The 11,060-nt window shown below is 40.7% G+C and overlaps 1 protein-coding gene across 1 annotated transcript; it reads right to left on the bottom strand.

Annotated features, from left to right (window-relative positions):
• Positions 1-8,591: 8,591 nt before the first annotated feature.
• On the bottom strand, positions 8,592-10,699 carry Tmsb4x (thymosin beta 4 X-linked). The gene is made up of 3 exons (XM_047536826.1): positions 10,591-10,699; positions 9,456-9,569; positions 8,592-9,033 (listed from the first exon to the last, which is right to left on the bottom strand). The coding sequence occupies exons 2-3, from the start codon at positions 9,553-9,555 to the stop codon at positions 8,999-9,001; spliced, it is 135 nt and encodes a 44-aa protein (XP_047392782.1). The 5' UTR covers positions 9,556-9,569; positions 10,591-10,699; the 3' UTR covers positions 8,592-8,998.
• Between the last annotated feature and the right edge of the window lie 361 nt (positions 10,700-11,060).

The following is an 11,060-nucleotide window of genomic DNA, read 5'->3' as shown; positions in this document are numbered from 1 at the left end:
AAATGTTGATCATCAGTGAATCGAGGTGAAGGGTGTGGGGAATTCTTTTGACTCTTCTAGAAATTCACCTGTAAATTTGAAGTTATTTTTTCAAAGTTAGTAAAATGAGTCACGTAAAGACTTCTTGTGAGAGGTAAAGAAGCTCTCTATCCTTGGGATCATCGACCATATAATGGAAGGCTGCAGGTTGTGGCAGGAGTGAGCAGCTATCTGGTTTCCCATACTGCAGGGACAGAAGGAGGTAAAGCTCTGGAGTGAAAACAATATTCAGAAATTAAAGAAGTGTCCTCCAGCCAGGTGCAGTGACCCACGTCTGTATCCCAACTCCTGGGGAGGATGAGGCAGGAGGATTGCAAATTCAAAGCCAGCCTCAGTAACTTGGCAAGACCTTATCTCAAAAAAAAATAAATAAATAAAAATTGCTGGGGACGTGGTTCGGTGGTTAAGTGCCCCTGGATTCAATCCCTGGTACCAAAAAGTTTTTAAAAAAGAACTGTCCTTCAGTGTGCAGAGTAAGGCCCAACACCAAAGGAGGTCAGGGACAGATCTGGAGATTAGCAACACTTTGGGGATAAGAGATAAAGCAGTCAGAGCCTCTGATGGAATGAGAATAGTCAGATAGATGAGAAAAACATGTGGTGAGAAAGGAAGGCAATTCAAAAAGTAGGGTAGGGTGTGGTCAGCATTGTCAAAAGCTACCAAGAGGAAAGTTAAGGGGAGAAGTTACAGTGCACTTATCTGAGAAGTAAGACGCTGTTGCAATAATAAGACCATATAATGGGCATGTATGATGCACTTATTTCCTTCAGTCCTCATAGCAATCCCATGTGTTATGGTCACCCCTTTCCCACTTCGCAGATGAAAAAGTGAAGCTCATAGAAGTTATGAAGCTTCTGAAAGTGCCACAGCTCATAGAGAGCCAACCAGCAACAACTGACAAGTTTAGAGGTGACAATATGGAAAAGTGTATCCCATTTTGTCTGTTAGCAGTTGGGAGCTTAGGTGAAAAAATGGAAAACAGGCTCTTGAAGTGGATTCCAGGACTGGGCTGTGAAGGACAATTTCAGTAGCGCCTAGGAAGAGAGGGGATAAAGTCAACCTCAACTGATCAATTAGGAGTGAATCTATACCAGAAAATAAAAGAAAAAAAGGCCCCGAGGAGTCAGAAGGTTGGGAAATAGAAGTCATGATATATGTGAAGCTGACTCACATTGAGAGAAGTATTTTACATCACAAATCAGCAAACACACACACATACACCTCTACTCTCTCACACATAAATAACTCAAACAGAAGTTTGATTCAACAATTCTTACCCCTACCATGCACAGGAGTCTGGTAATTCCTGTTCTATTTCTTTTTAGTGATTCGTTTTGTCTTGTTCGCTTTTTTCTCTTGTTTTTAATGCTGGCAAGATCAACTAAAATTGATTTCCTGAGACAGGGTCTGTGGTTTGAAAACCATGCTCTAGGGTGTGGCTTGAAGCTGGTAGAGCTGGGTTGGGGGAACAGAAGTTAAAATGGTAGTCAGCTGGCTGCTTTGGATACATCTGTTTCAGGTTTCTTTTCTTAACTAAGCCTGGGCCTGTGACCCAAAGTCCTAACTCGCCCTCATACTGAAATGAGACCCTATTTGGAACACTTATGATATAAAGAATGGTGACAGGGAGCTGTTATAACTGACCTTGGCCAAACCTAATGCCTAAGAAATTCTAGTAATTACACAGACATCAACATACATAGGTGTCAGCCTCCAGGACAGGAGAAAATAAATTCTAGCTGTTTCAAAGGAATATAGTAAAAAAAAATCAGTCTCCTTCTTTGAGGGAGGCAGGTGGTCCTTAAAATCTGTTAAATTCAATTGACTTTGCCTCTTTCTAGTCCGAAGAATTCATTCTTCAAAATATGGATCAAAGGCCTAAGTGGATTTCCTTTTTGCTATCCATCCCTTCTACAGGAAAATTTTATGACCTATGACAAAAAAGATGCCCTGATAGGATGAAGGTTCAAAAGAGTAGCTCCCAATGTTTGTTCTTGATGCGTGCATGTATTTCTGCATTTTGGTTATAAAACAGCATATAAAAAGTTTACTTTAAAGAGTCAGTGGAACTTTAAAAGAATACCTTAACCATATATGCACAGTCTTGAGAATTTATGTTTTTATATGTGAACTCACAGTGTTCTCACCTTCTGAGCTCAAGTTTCTAATAATTTTAACATTATAAATTAAGGGTTGTGTGTTATAACATTTTTATCAAAAAATTCAGTGTATATTCTTCACTTACCTTATTTTCTTTTTTTAATTTTAGGATTGTCCTTTTAAACTGTTTATAATATATCCTTTTTTTTCAGATGGTATTTTTTACTCTCCTAGAGGACATTTCAAATTACTGTACCAGCACAATTGCTTTCTTCTATGATCACCTGTGATATACATCTCTGTAATCACAGGAAACATATGACCAATCAGAAATCTTGGGTGTTACTTCTATTCCATACCCCTTTGTTTCCCATGTTTTTCCACATTAGTCCTTAAATCATGGAGTAATTTTCTGATTATTATGGAAAAATGTCAATTATCTTCTCTCCTTCCACAAACGTCCTTGTTCAGTAAAATGTCCCTGCCCATAATCTTGATCACCAGTTGACCACTTCAACCTGCATAGGGCCCACTCCCACTCACACATAAAAGTAAATCCATACCAAATCCCTAGAGTCTGTGAATGTTAACTTATTTGAAAAAGAGTTTTGTTTTGTTTTGTTTGCAGGTGTTATAGGTTAAAGGACTTGAGATGAGAGCATCCTGGGTTACACAGGTAGGCCCTAAATTCAGTATAAAATACCCTTGTAAGAGAAAGAAGAGGAGAAGACAAAGAAGGCCATGTTATGATGGAAGTAGATATTGAAGATATATGGCCACAAGCCAAGGAATACCTGGAGCTACCTGAAACTGGAAGAGGCAAGGAAGGATTCTCCTCTAGATCCTTCGGAGGGAGTGTGGCACTACTGACGCCTTGACATCAAGCTTTGGGTCCCCAGAACTGTGAAAGCATAAATTTCTGTTGCCATAATCTCCTAAGATTGTGGTCATTTGTTCCAGCAGCCTCAGGAACCGAATGCATGACTCAAGATCAGCTATTAATATACAAACCCTAGAAAAAGGCACTTCAAGCCTCAGAGATGCCACACAAAATGAGGCAATTTGAACCACTTCAAATCTATTAGCTCTCTGTGCATGGTAGCAAGTGAACATGCAAAGTGTTTTTAATGTAGAGACATTACAAGCTCAACTTATTGACTAAGCCAAGAAATCCCAATATAAGCAAGATTTATGAGCTTCTGATAGCAGCTCACTGTAACACTAATGATCTTAATCTTCTTTTTGATGACAAGTATGAACTGTTTCTTCCTTGCCCTACCTCTGCATGGCTACACTGTTGAACAGAAAGAGTCTACAAGCTGCCACATGGGGACTAAGTGACTTTAGCTCTGATATCTCCCAAATGCCTAAGGGCAAATTTACAACTCTCTAACCAAATGCAGCAGCCCTTCACAATCTGCTTCCAGTTCATCTCCAGCCCAATATCTTACCTGGCAAAAATAGAAGTTTGGTGAACAGTTGCTGGGTAAGTGAACTGATGCAAGGCAAGTGCTGAACATGGCTGTTCACCCATGCATGTGTGCCTCTCACATGGGCCAAGATCAGACCTGGGGCTTATTTCTATCCCTACCAAGTAGAAAAGAGTCAGGCACACATTAGGTCTGCAATAAACGTTTCTGAAGTGAAGAATGACGTTTTCTACACCTCCAAGCAAGTCATTGTTTTTTTAATGGTGCATTAATGGTGGGATTTGTTGTCACATAGTCATACATGCACACAATATAACTGGAATTTGACCAGTATCATTCCCAGTATTTCCTCTTTCCTTCACAAGTCATTGTTTTAAATAAAACCAACCACATGACATCAGGCACGCACACGCACACGCGTGCATGCACACACACACACACATACACACACACATCAGATATATATGTATATATATGTATCTTGTGAAATATTTGTTTCTAAATTGAGAAAAACGCTATCATACAGTCTCTGTATAGTCAAAGGTAATCAAGCACTTACAGAGTTCAATGTGGTAATGGGGAAAACATAATTTCCTGTGGTTTGACAGTAATGTGACAGGAATAGTTCCCACTGCTTTGAATAGAACATGAACATAGCTTGTCCCTCTCCATTGACACATTAAGCCATTGAATCCTAATAAACAAATGTGACCCTCACCAGGCAAGTGCTATATTTAGGGATAACTTCACGTGGTCCTGACTTTGCTAGGTTCTCTGAGGGGTTTCAAAATTGAGCAACCATTTCTGCTCCCAACAATCTTATGGTCAAATGGGAGAGAGAAAGTGAACAGGTGAAAAGTAAGGATTGAGAAATAAGTGTTTTTCCTGGAAATTTAACATCTAAGTCACAAAAATCCTAACAAATGACAGATTTTAAAAGACTATCAGTCCAGTTCATTCCTGGACCTTGGGCATTCCTCAGAAAGGATTCTGAAAAGATATTGGGAAAGTATTTCTAATCTTTCTATGCTTATTAAATGTTTTATTTTATTGTGAAGGCTCAGTTGGTTTTCATCACAGTTCACTCACTAGTGAACTTTGGGAGGGTTTGAATGTAATCATTATTGATACATGTGGAAAAATGTCCAAAGTAAAGCAAAGAAAAGGACTTAAAACACATTGAGAAATTCAAAGCCCTTAGGTTCATCATGTACCCTAGGAAAAGAATAATTTCTCATCATTTTCCACTCCAGAGTTAGATGGAAAGCAGGATCAATGGCACACACTGCATAATCCCAGCTACTCTGGAGACTGAGACAGGAGGATTGCAAGTTCAAGGTCAGCCTGGGCAACATAGCAAGACCTTGTCTCAAAATTTTAAAAAATTAAAAATAAAAAAGGCTGAGGATATAGCCCTCAGTGGTACAGCACCCTGAGTTCCATCCCCAGTCACCCCTCCCCCAAAATGAGTGAGATGGAAAGGACATTGTCTAACTAATGTAGGACACACAAGAACAGGTACTATGTCTTCTTATTTGTGAGTATCTGTGACAAATAAAATACCTGGCATGTACTAAACAATCAATAAACATTGGTAGAGTAAACTAATGATCCAGTGCTCTGGCTTAATAATATGAGAATACAAAGTTTGCTGTAAGTATTGATTTAAATCAGGACAACCAAGGACAGTGGCAAGTTAGGGTCCAAAGTTCTTTATTTAAAAATATACATATATTTTAAATTGTGCTACACAGAATGATAGTCACATGTTCAAAGGTGTCCCAAAACAAGCATGTTAAATGAAGTCTCCATCAGTCAAGGGGAAAAGTGTATGCATAAAGCCCTCATATATGTCCATTAGTATGAGAGGCACTTTCAAACATGGAACAATACATCACATAAGTCCCCACTGAATGGGGCACACAGAACTGTGCCCTCAAAAGCCTCAGAAGCCAAGAGTAGGAATGGCACTTGCAAGACAATGTGACTAGAGAGATAAAACACTGTACAAATATCAAGGAAAATAAAAACCAAATATGACAGGTCTTAGAAACATGTTTTCTTCTCAGCTTACTTCTTCCTACATCTGTGCCTTAAATTTATAATTCAGCCCTTTCTTGTTGCATGCAAATAAAATAAAGTTGAATCCCAAATTGGTATGTTTAATTCTCTCAGACTGCAGTGTAAGCCACTCTCAAAAACATAATCTGAAAAGAAAAATGAGCATTTGGGGGAGTAGTGAGGGAGTATTTTTCTTTTTTTCTTGCTAACCTGGAGAAGGCTACCAGGGTAAATGAAGCATTAAGTGCTTTTAACATTATTAAACAATGTTTTAACTTTACATTCTTAAACTAAGAGAAGCTCAAAAATCTTTTATTTTTAAGAATCCAAAATGCTGGATTCTTCCTAGTAAGCATGAAAGTTGGCCCCGTACATTTAAAAATAATAAAAAATTATTTTATGTTTGTGTTTTGAGGAATTAGATTCTGCTGTGGGGAACTAAATAGCTCTCCTTCATGCATTTAAAAACAATAATACCTAACCGATTATAAGGGATGTAAGAGGCCTGATAGAGCTGAGAGGCAGCCTGATGTTTGCAAGGTTTCTCATGCCTGCCTGCCGACTCCCCCTCCACCCCCATGCACACTGAATCGTTACACACTCAGCCCAAAAGCTGTGCTGTTCTGAAACAATAAAATAGCTTTAAGATTCCAGCCATTGAAAGACTGAAATTCACTGTTGTAATGGTTGAGAATCTGTAAGATTTTAAAACGAAGAAGGCTCTGTCCCAAGGTTGATTTTAGTAAGCCTCTTGTTATTGTCTCTTGTTTTGTTTTTATCAATTGAAAAATTGCAGCAGTCCCAGACAAAACTGTGTGACCTTCAGTTCTTAAGTTCCTTTGATCTGTTTCCTCCAGAGTGGATGATACGGTAGTGAGGGTCTCCAAATGGAAGATACTCTCATTCTAATGATAAACTTAATATTCCCTTTGTATCTGTGACAAATAGTCAACCCCCAGTTTTCAACTAGCAGGACCATAAATTCCCACACTGATTCATAAATATCCCCAGCCCTTCTGGGAAGATTCTCCCTTGGGAAGAATAGAGTCTCCCATCACATTATAAAACAACAAACGGGCTCTCCTATTCTCCTGCAGCAGTTAACTCCAACAGCCTATGACATAGGCAGAGGAGGATGAATTTCAATGATCTCTCACACCAAGCAGCCAAAATTCAGTCATTACTGGATTTCTAATTTTACTTTTTGTTTGCTGTTTAGTTTTGTCCTCCCAGGAGAGAAAGGTCCTCTCTTTCATCACTTGATCTCCTGAGTCATCCCTTTCCCTGAATGCTTTTTAAACTGAGGAACACTGGAATTGTATTAATTTCTTGAAATCCTTTTTCATCTTTGCACTGTTTGAAAGATGCATGCAACAAAAACCTCTGTGGGTCTGTCTGTAGCTTAAGCATTTTCATTGGGCCTATATTCTGCCTTTCAGGAAAGAAAAGAAACTGCAAGTTTATAGGGCCAGTTTCAACTCCCTACTTGTGTTTTCTCCATCAGCAGGCTGGGCCCTTCAGGTTGGCAGCAGCCGTATACATTCCCTCCCTTGCAACACAGATAAAGGTTTCTAGCTGATGGTCTACTTGATTTTCTAAACCACAGGTACATGGTTTCCTGTGCGTTTCTCAAAAGAAGTGTTGAGCAAAGGAAATGAATTTCAACCAAGTTAATAATGATCAAGAATTTGCCCTTCCTCCACTTCCAAAAGGGTCTTTTCCTAAGTCAGTGTTTAGAGAGAAGAGGTTTACCTTCTTTGACATTTGCATTGTACATTTTAGCTTTGCTGATACTACATTTTTTTTGGTACTGAGGATCAAACCCAGGGGTGCTTTATTACTGAGCTTCATCCCCAGTCCTTTTATGCCGGGGATGGGGTCTCACTAAGTCCCTGAGGATATCTCTCAAAAGCCTGCGATCCTCCTGCCTCAGACTCCAGAGAAGTTGGGATCACAGGCAAGCATCACCATGTCTACCTATTATCATTCTTAAATGTTCTTTTGGTTTAATAAAATTGCTTTTAAAAAATCTGCACCTTTTCTTGCAGACCCCAGGAACCCATTAAGGAGGTTTACCCCTAAACAATTTATTCCTCATTTTCTTCTCCCTGCATGTTCTGGCTTGGCCCAAATCAGAGCTGATTTTCCCCACCCCCATTTTTACTGTATTTCAGATGTTTGAGAAATTTTTCAGGCCTCAAAAAAGGTAAGACCTGGGTATCAGTCAATTCCTGCTTAACTTAAACTCAGCACAAAAGTCACATGTGTCCTGCTTACGTCCTTTAAATTCATTACTCAAATCAAGAAAATTCAACAGCTTTAGTTCATTAACGGTTAATGCACTTATTTCATAAAAACAACTTTAAATATTGGATTCCGTTTATTAATTAGACAATGAAGCACGTCCCAAATTTTTAAAGCAGCTATTAAAATTCAGTTTTACTCATTTTACCTGATAGCTTATATAGAATTTGCTTAATCCTAATAATTGGTTAAATAACCAAGTTCATTTTAATACCTGAGAATGTGCTGTAAATTTATCACCTTCCATCTTCTCAAGCATAGGAATAAATCCAGGGCCGACTTATTGAAGCCCATAAATGTAACAAACCACATACATACTGCCAAAGATGTCCTCAAACTCCTGGGCTCAGGTGATCCTCCTGCCTCACCTTCCCAAGTAGCAGGGACTATGAGTACACCACCTTGCTCGGCTTGCAAATTAATTTTTATTAAAGCTTTCATGTAACTCATACTAGGAATTTAATCAGCCCAAGAAAATGTTCTTCATTACCTTGTATACACAGGCATTTCATGGTCCTGGGTGAAAGCCATGTTTTTATGCTGAGAGGGAGTTTACCAAGTCACCAGATATTCGTCACTTCTCAAGGTAGGCCCCTTTGCAAAGGTTCTATAAGCTATTAAACTGCTTCTTCCAGACACCAAACAAGTCACACAAGCCAGGTTTTAAAACTTTTTATTTGCATATTAAAAAAATTGTGCATTCCAATAATTAAAATCATTTGAACAAAAAAAATGGCACTCTGATTAAACTGCATTTTACAGCCTGCAGGACATCTTGGAACAGCTTGGATCTTACTCTAGATTTCACCATCCCCCCACCCAACTTCTTCCTTCACCAACATGCAAGTTCTTTTCTTTCTCTGCCAGCCAGACAGGCAGATGGGAGAGGCAGGCCCGGCCTTCGTTGTCAGTAGTTCTCGATTTTTTGATGTGAAAAGGGGCAGCACAGTCATTTAAACTTGATCCAACCTCTTTGCATCTTACAAAGTTAAACAGCTAAAAGAAGTAAAATAAGAAGGCAATGCTTGTGGAATGTACAGTGCATATTGGCGGTGCACGCCTCATTACGATTCGCCTGCTTGCTTCTCCTGTTCAATCGCTGTGACCGGGAAAAGACAAAAGAGAAAAAAAAAGATGGAGGCTAAGAGGACCCCGTATAGCCGAGTATAAGATCACAACATTTTCACTTAAAACGTCTTTGCATTTCATAAAAATTCTACAAGTGTATGTAAACATTCCATAATGAAATAAAATATTTCTATTAAATATATTAAATTATATAGATAAATGTATTTGTATATTAATATGGAATGTTAAATATTCCATTATTAAATCACTGAAGCCCTGTGCTTGCTGGCTATAAGCAATTTTTAATTAACCTTTCCAAACCACATTTATCATCATCAAACTGTTGGCTCCTCCCCCGCAGCCCCCCCCCATTCTCCTCGCAGCCCCTCCCATCCTCCCACCCGCCGCTCCCGCCCAGCCTTTTCTGAAGATGGGTGGAGGGTGGGAGCTTACTTTCTTTTGAAGGCAGAGGATTTTTCTCTTGCGTTTCTGTCTTCTTCAATTTCGACTTATCGAATTTCTCGATCTCAGCCATATCGGGTTTGTCAGACATGGTTTTGGAGGAAGCTGGAGGTACAAAGCCAAGAGGAAGACTGAGAAGGAGCCACCCACCCTCGCCTCTACCCGCTGAGCAATGCGCTTCTCCCCTCTAAATTGCAGCCTGAAACCCCACCTCCTCCCCCTTCCTCTTCCATTCAGGACTAAAGGGATTCCTCTTTCTACAGGAAAAGAAGAAAAAAAGACCTCCCCCTCAATATTTCAAGACGTGGGGGAAGATGGCTTCAAGGCTGAATTTTTCCGAATAATAGAATTGATCATTGCAGGGCGTTAAATTAACGCCCCGTAGAACAAGAATAACGAAGCCACTTCCAAGCTAAAGTGGGGAAAAAACCGAGTAAAAATTCTGAAAATGGAGCCAAGGTCGCAAAACGTGTTTCCATTTTCTCGATGTGGTCTCTCCCAAAAGACGCACGGGGTCCAGTTTTCCCCTCTCACAAAGGCAGCAGCTGCGAGCCTCCGACCACCGCCCTACCCGCTTCCTCTCTCGCGCTCAACAATGCAGCCAGCGGCACACAAAGCTGCCTCCCCACACCCTATAAATCAATCCTGATCTGCATTAGGGACAACTAGGCATCCTGGGCACACGCACACACTCCTCTGTAAGAAGGCCTTTAAAAATTGGACGAAACAGCCCAGCCCACACTAAACCTGGACAGCCCAAGAAGCCACTGGTGGCTAGGGGGGATATAGAATTGCTGACGCTCAAGGCTCAGTTGAATGTGCGTTAAAACAAAGGATCATTTTGTCTCTGATTAACCAGGAACTCAGAGGCAATACAGAATGCCTTTAAGGAAAAAAAAAATTTTAATGTCCCCTTCAACCTACACAGCAAGACGCCAGGTTTTGCGTTTTTTTTTTTTAAATCACACTCCCGTTTCTATTAGCTATCATCTGGAAGGGTTTAACACCCCCAAGCTCCCCAAAACGACCTTCCCCGGGGCTCGGCTTTAGGGACACCTTAATAGGGATGCAAATAATGAAGGGTTCCAGGGGAAGAAGGGCAGGAGAAAGGGGCCCTGGGGCTCACCGGAGCGAGACGCGTGAACGAGGGAAGCCTGGTCTGCGCAGCGGCCAACGCGGAGTGTCGGGCGGGGCGCGGCGCGCGCCGTTATATAGGCGCTCCTATGTAAATGAGGTGATGTCATCCACAGGCCCGCTTAACTCCTTCGCGCCGCGTCTCCGGAATGGTGTCCGGAGGCCTGTGGGGCGTTTGCCACCCTCCCCCACGCCACACATGTACGATGTTCACCCGCGCACCCTAATACAACGATGGCGGAAAAATAAAATGAGCAAAAACCCATCCTACAAAACTTCCTTCATAATTCATTTTCCTCCTCTACGTTCATTATAATGAATTTTTGCAACAATGGTCCTAACCCGCTACGGCGGATTAGCGCATGGTAACTAAGGACCCAGGTGGTACCTAGGGGGACAGGCATTCCTTTACTGCGAAACTGGCTTTGTCTGCCTCAAGACATCCTTAAGCTAGGGTGCGGT

Source organism: Sciurus carolinensis, chromosome X (genome assembly GCF_902686445.1).
Source record: "Sciurus carolinensis chromosome X, mSciCar1.2, whole genome shotgun sequence".
Classification (NCBI taxonomy): Eukaryota; Metazoa; Chordata; class Mammalia; order Rodentia; family Sciuridae; genus Sciurus; species Sciurus carolinensis.
The sequence above is the reverse complement of the archived record's forward strand: the minus strand, read 5'-3'. Positions and strand labels throughout refer to the sequence as shown.

What these genes read in the sequence shown, in the direction of transcription:
- Tmsb4x (XM_047536826.1), bottom strand. Translation starts at nt 9,555, where the DNA reads ATGTCTGACAAACCCGATATGGCTGAGATCGAGAAATTCGATAAGTCG. An exon ending in TCCTCTGCCTTCAAAAGAAA is followed by an intron (nt 9,034 to 9,455) that starts GTAAGCTCCCAC and finishes TCCCGGTCACAG; the next exon opens with CGATTGAACAGGAGAAGCAA.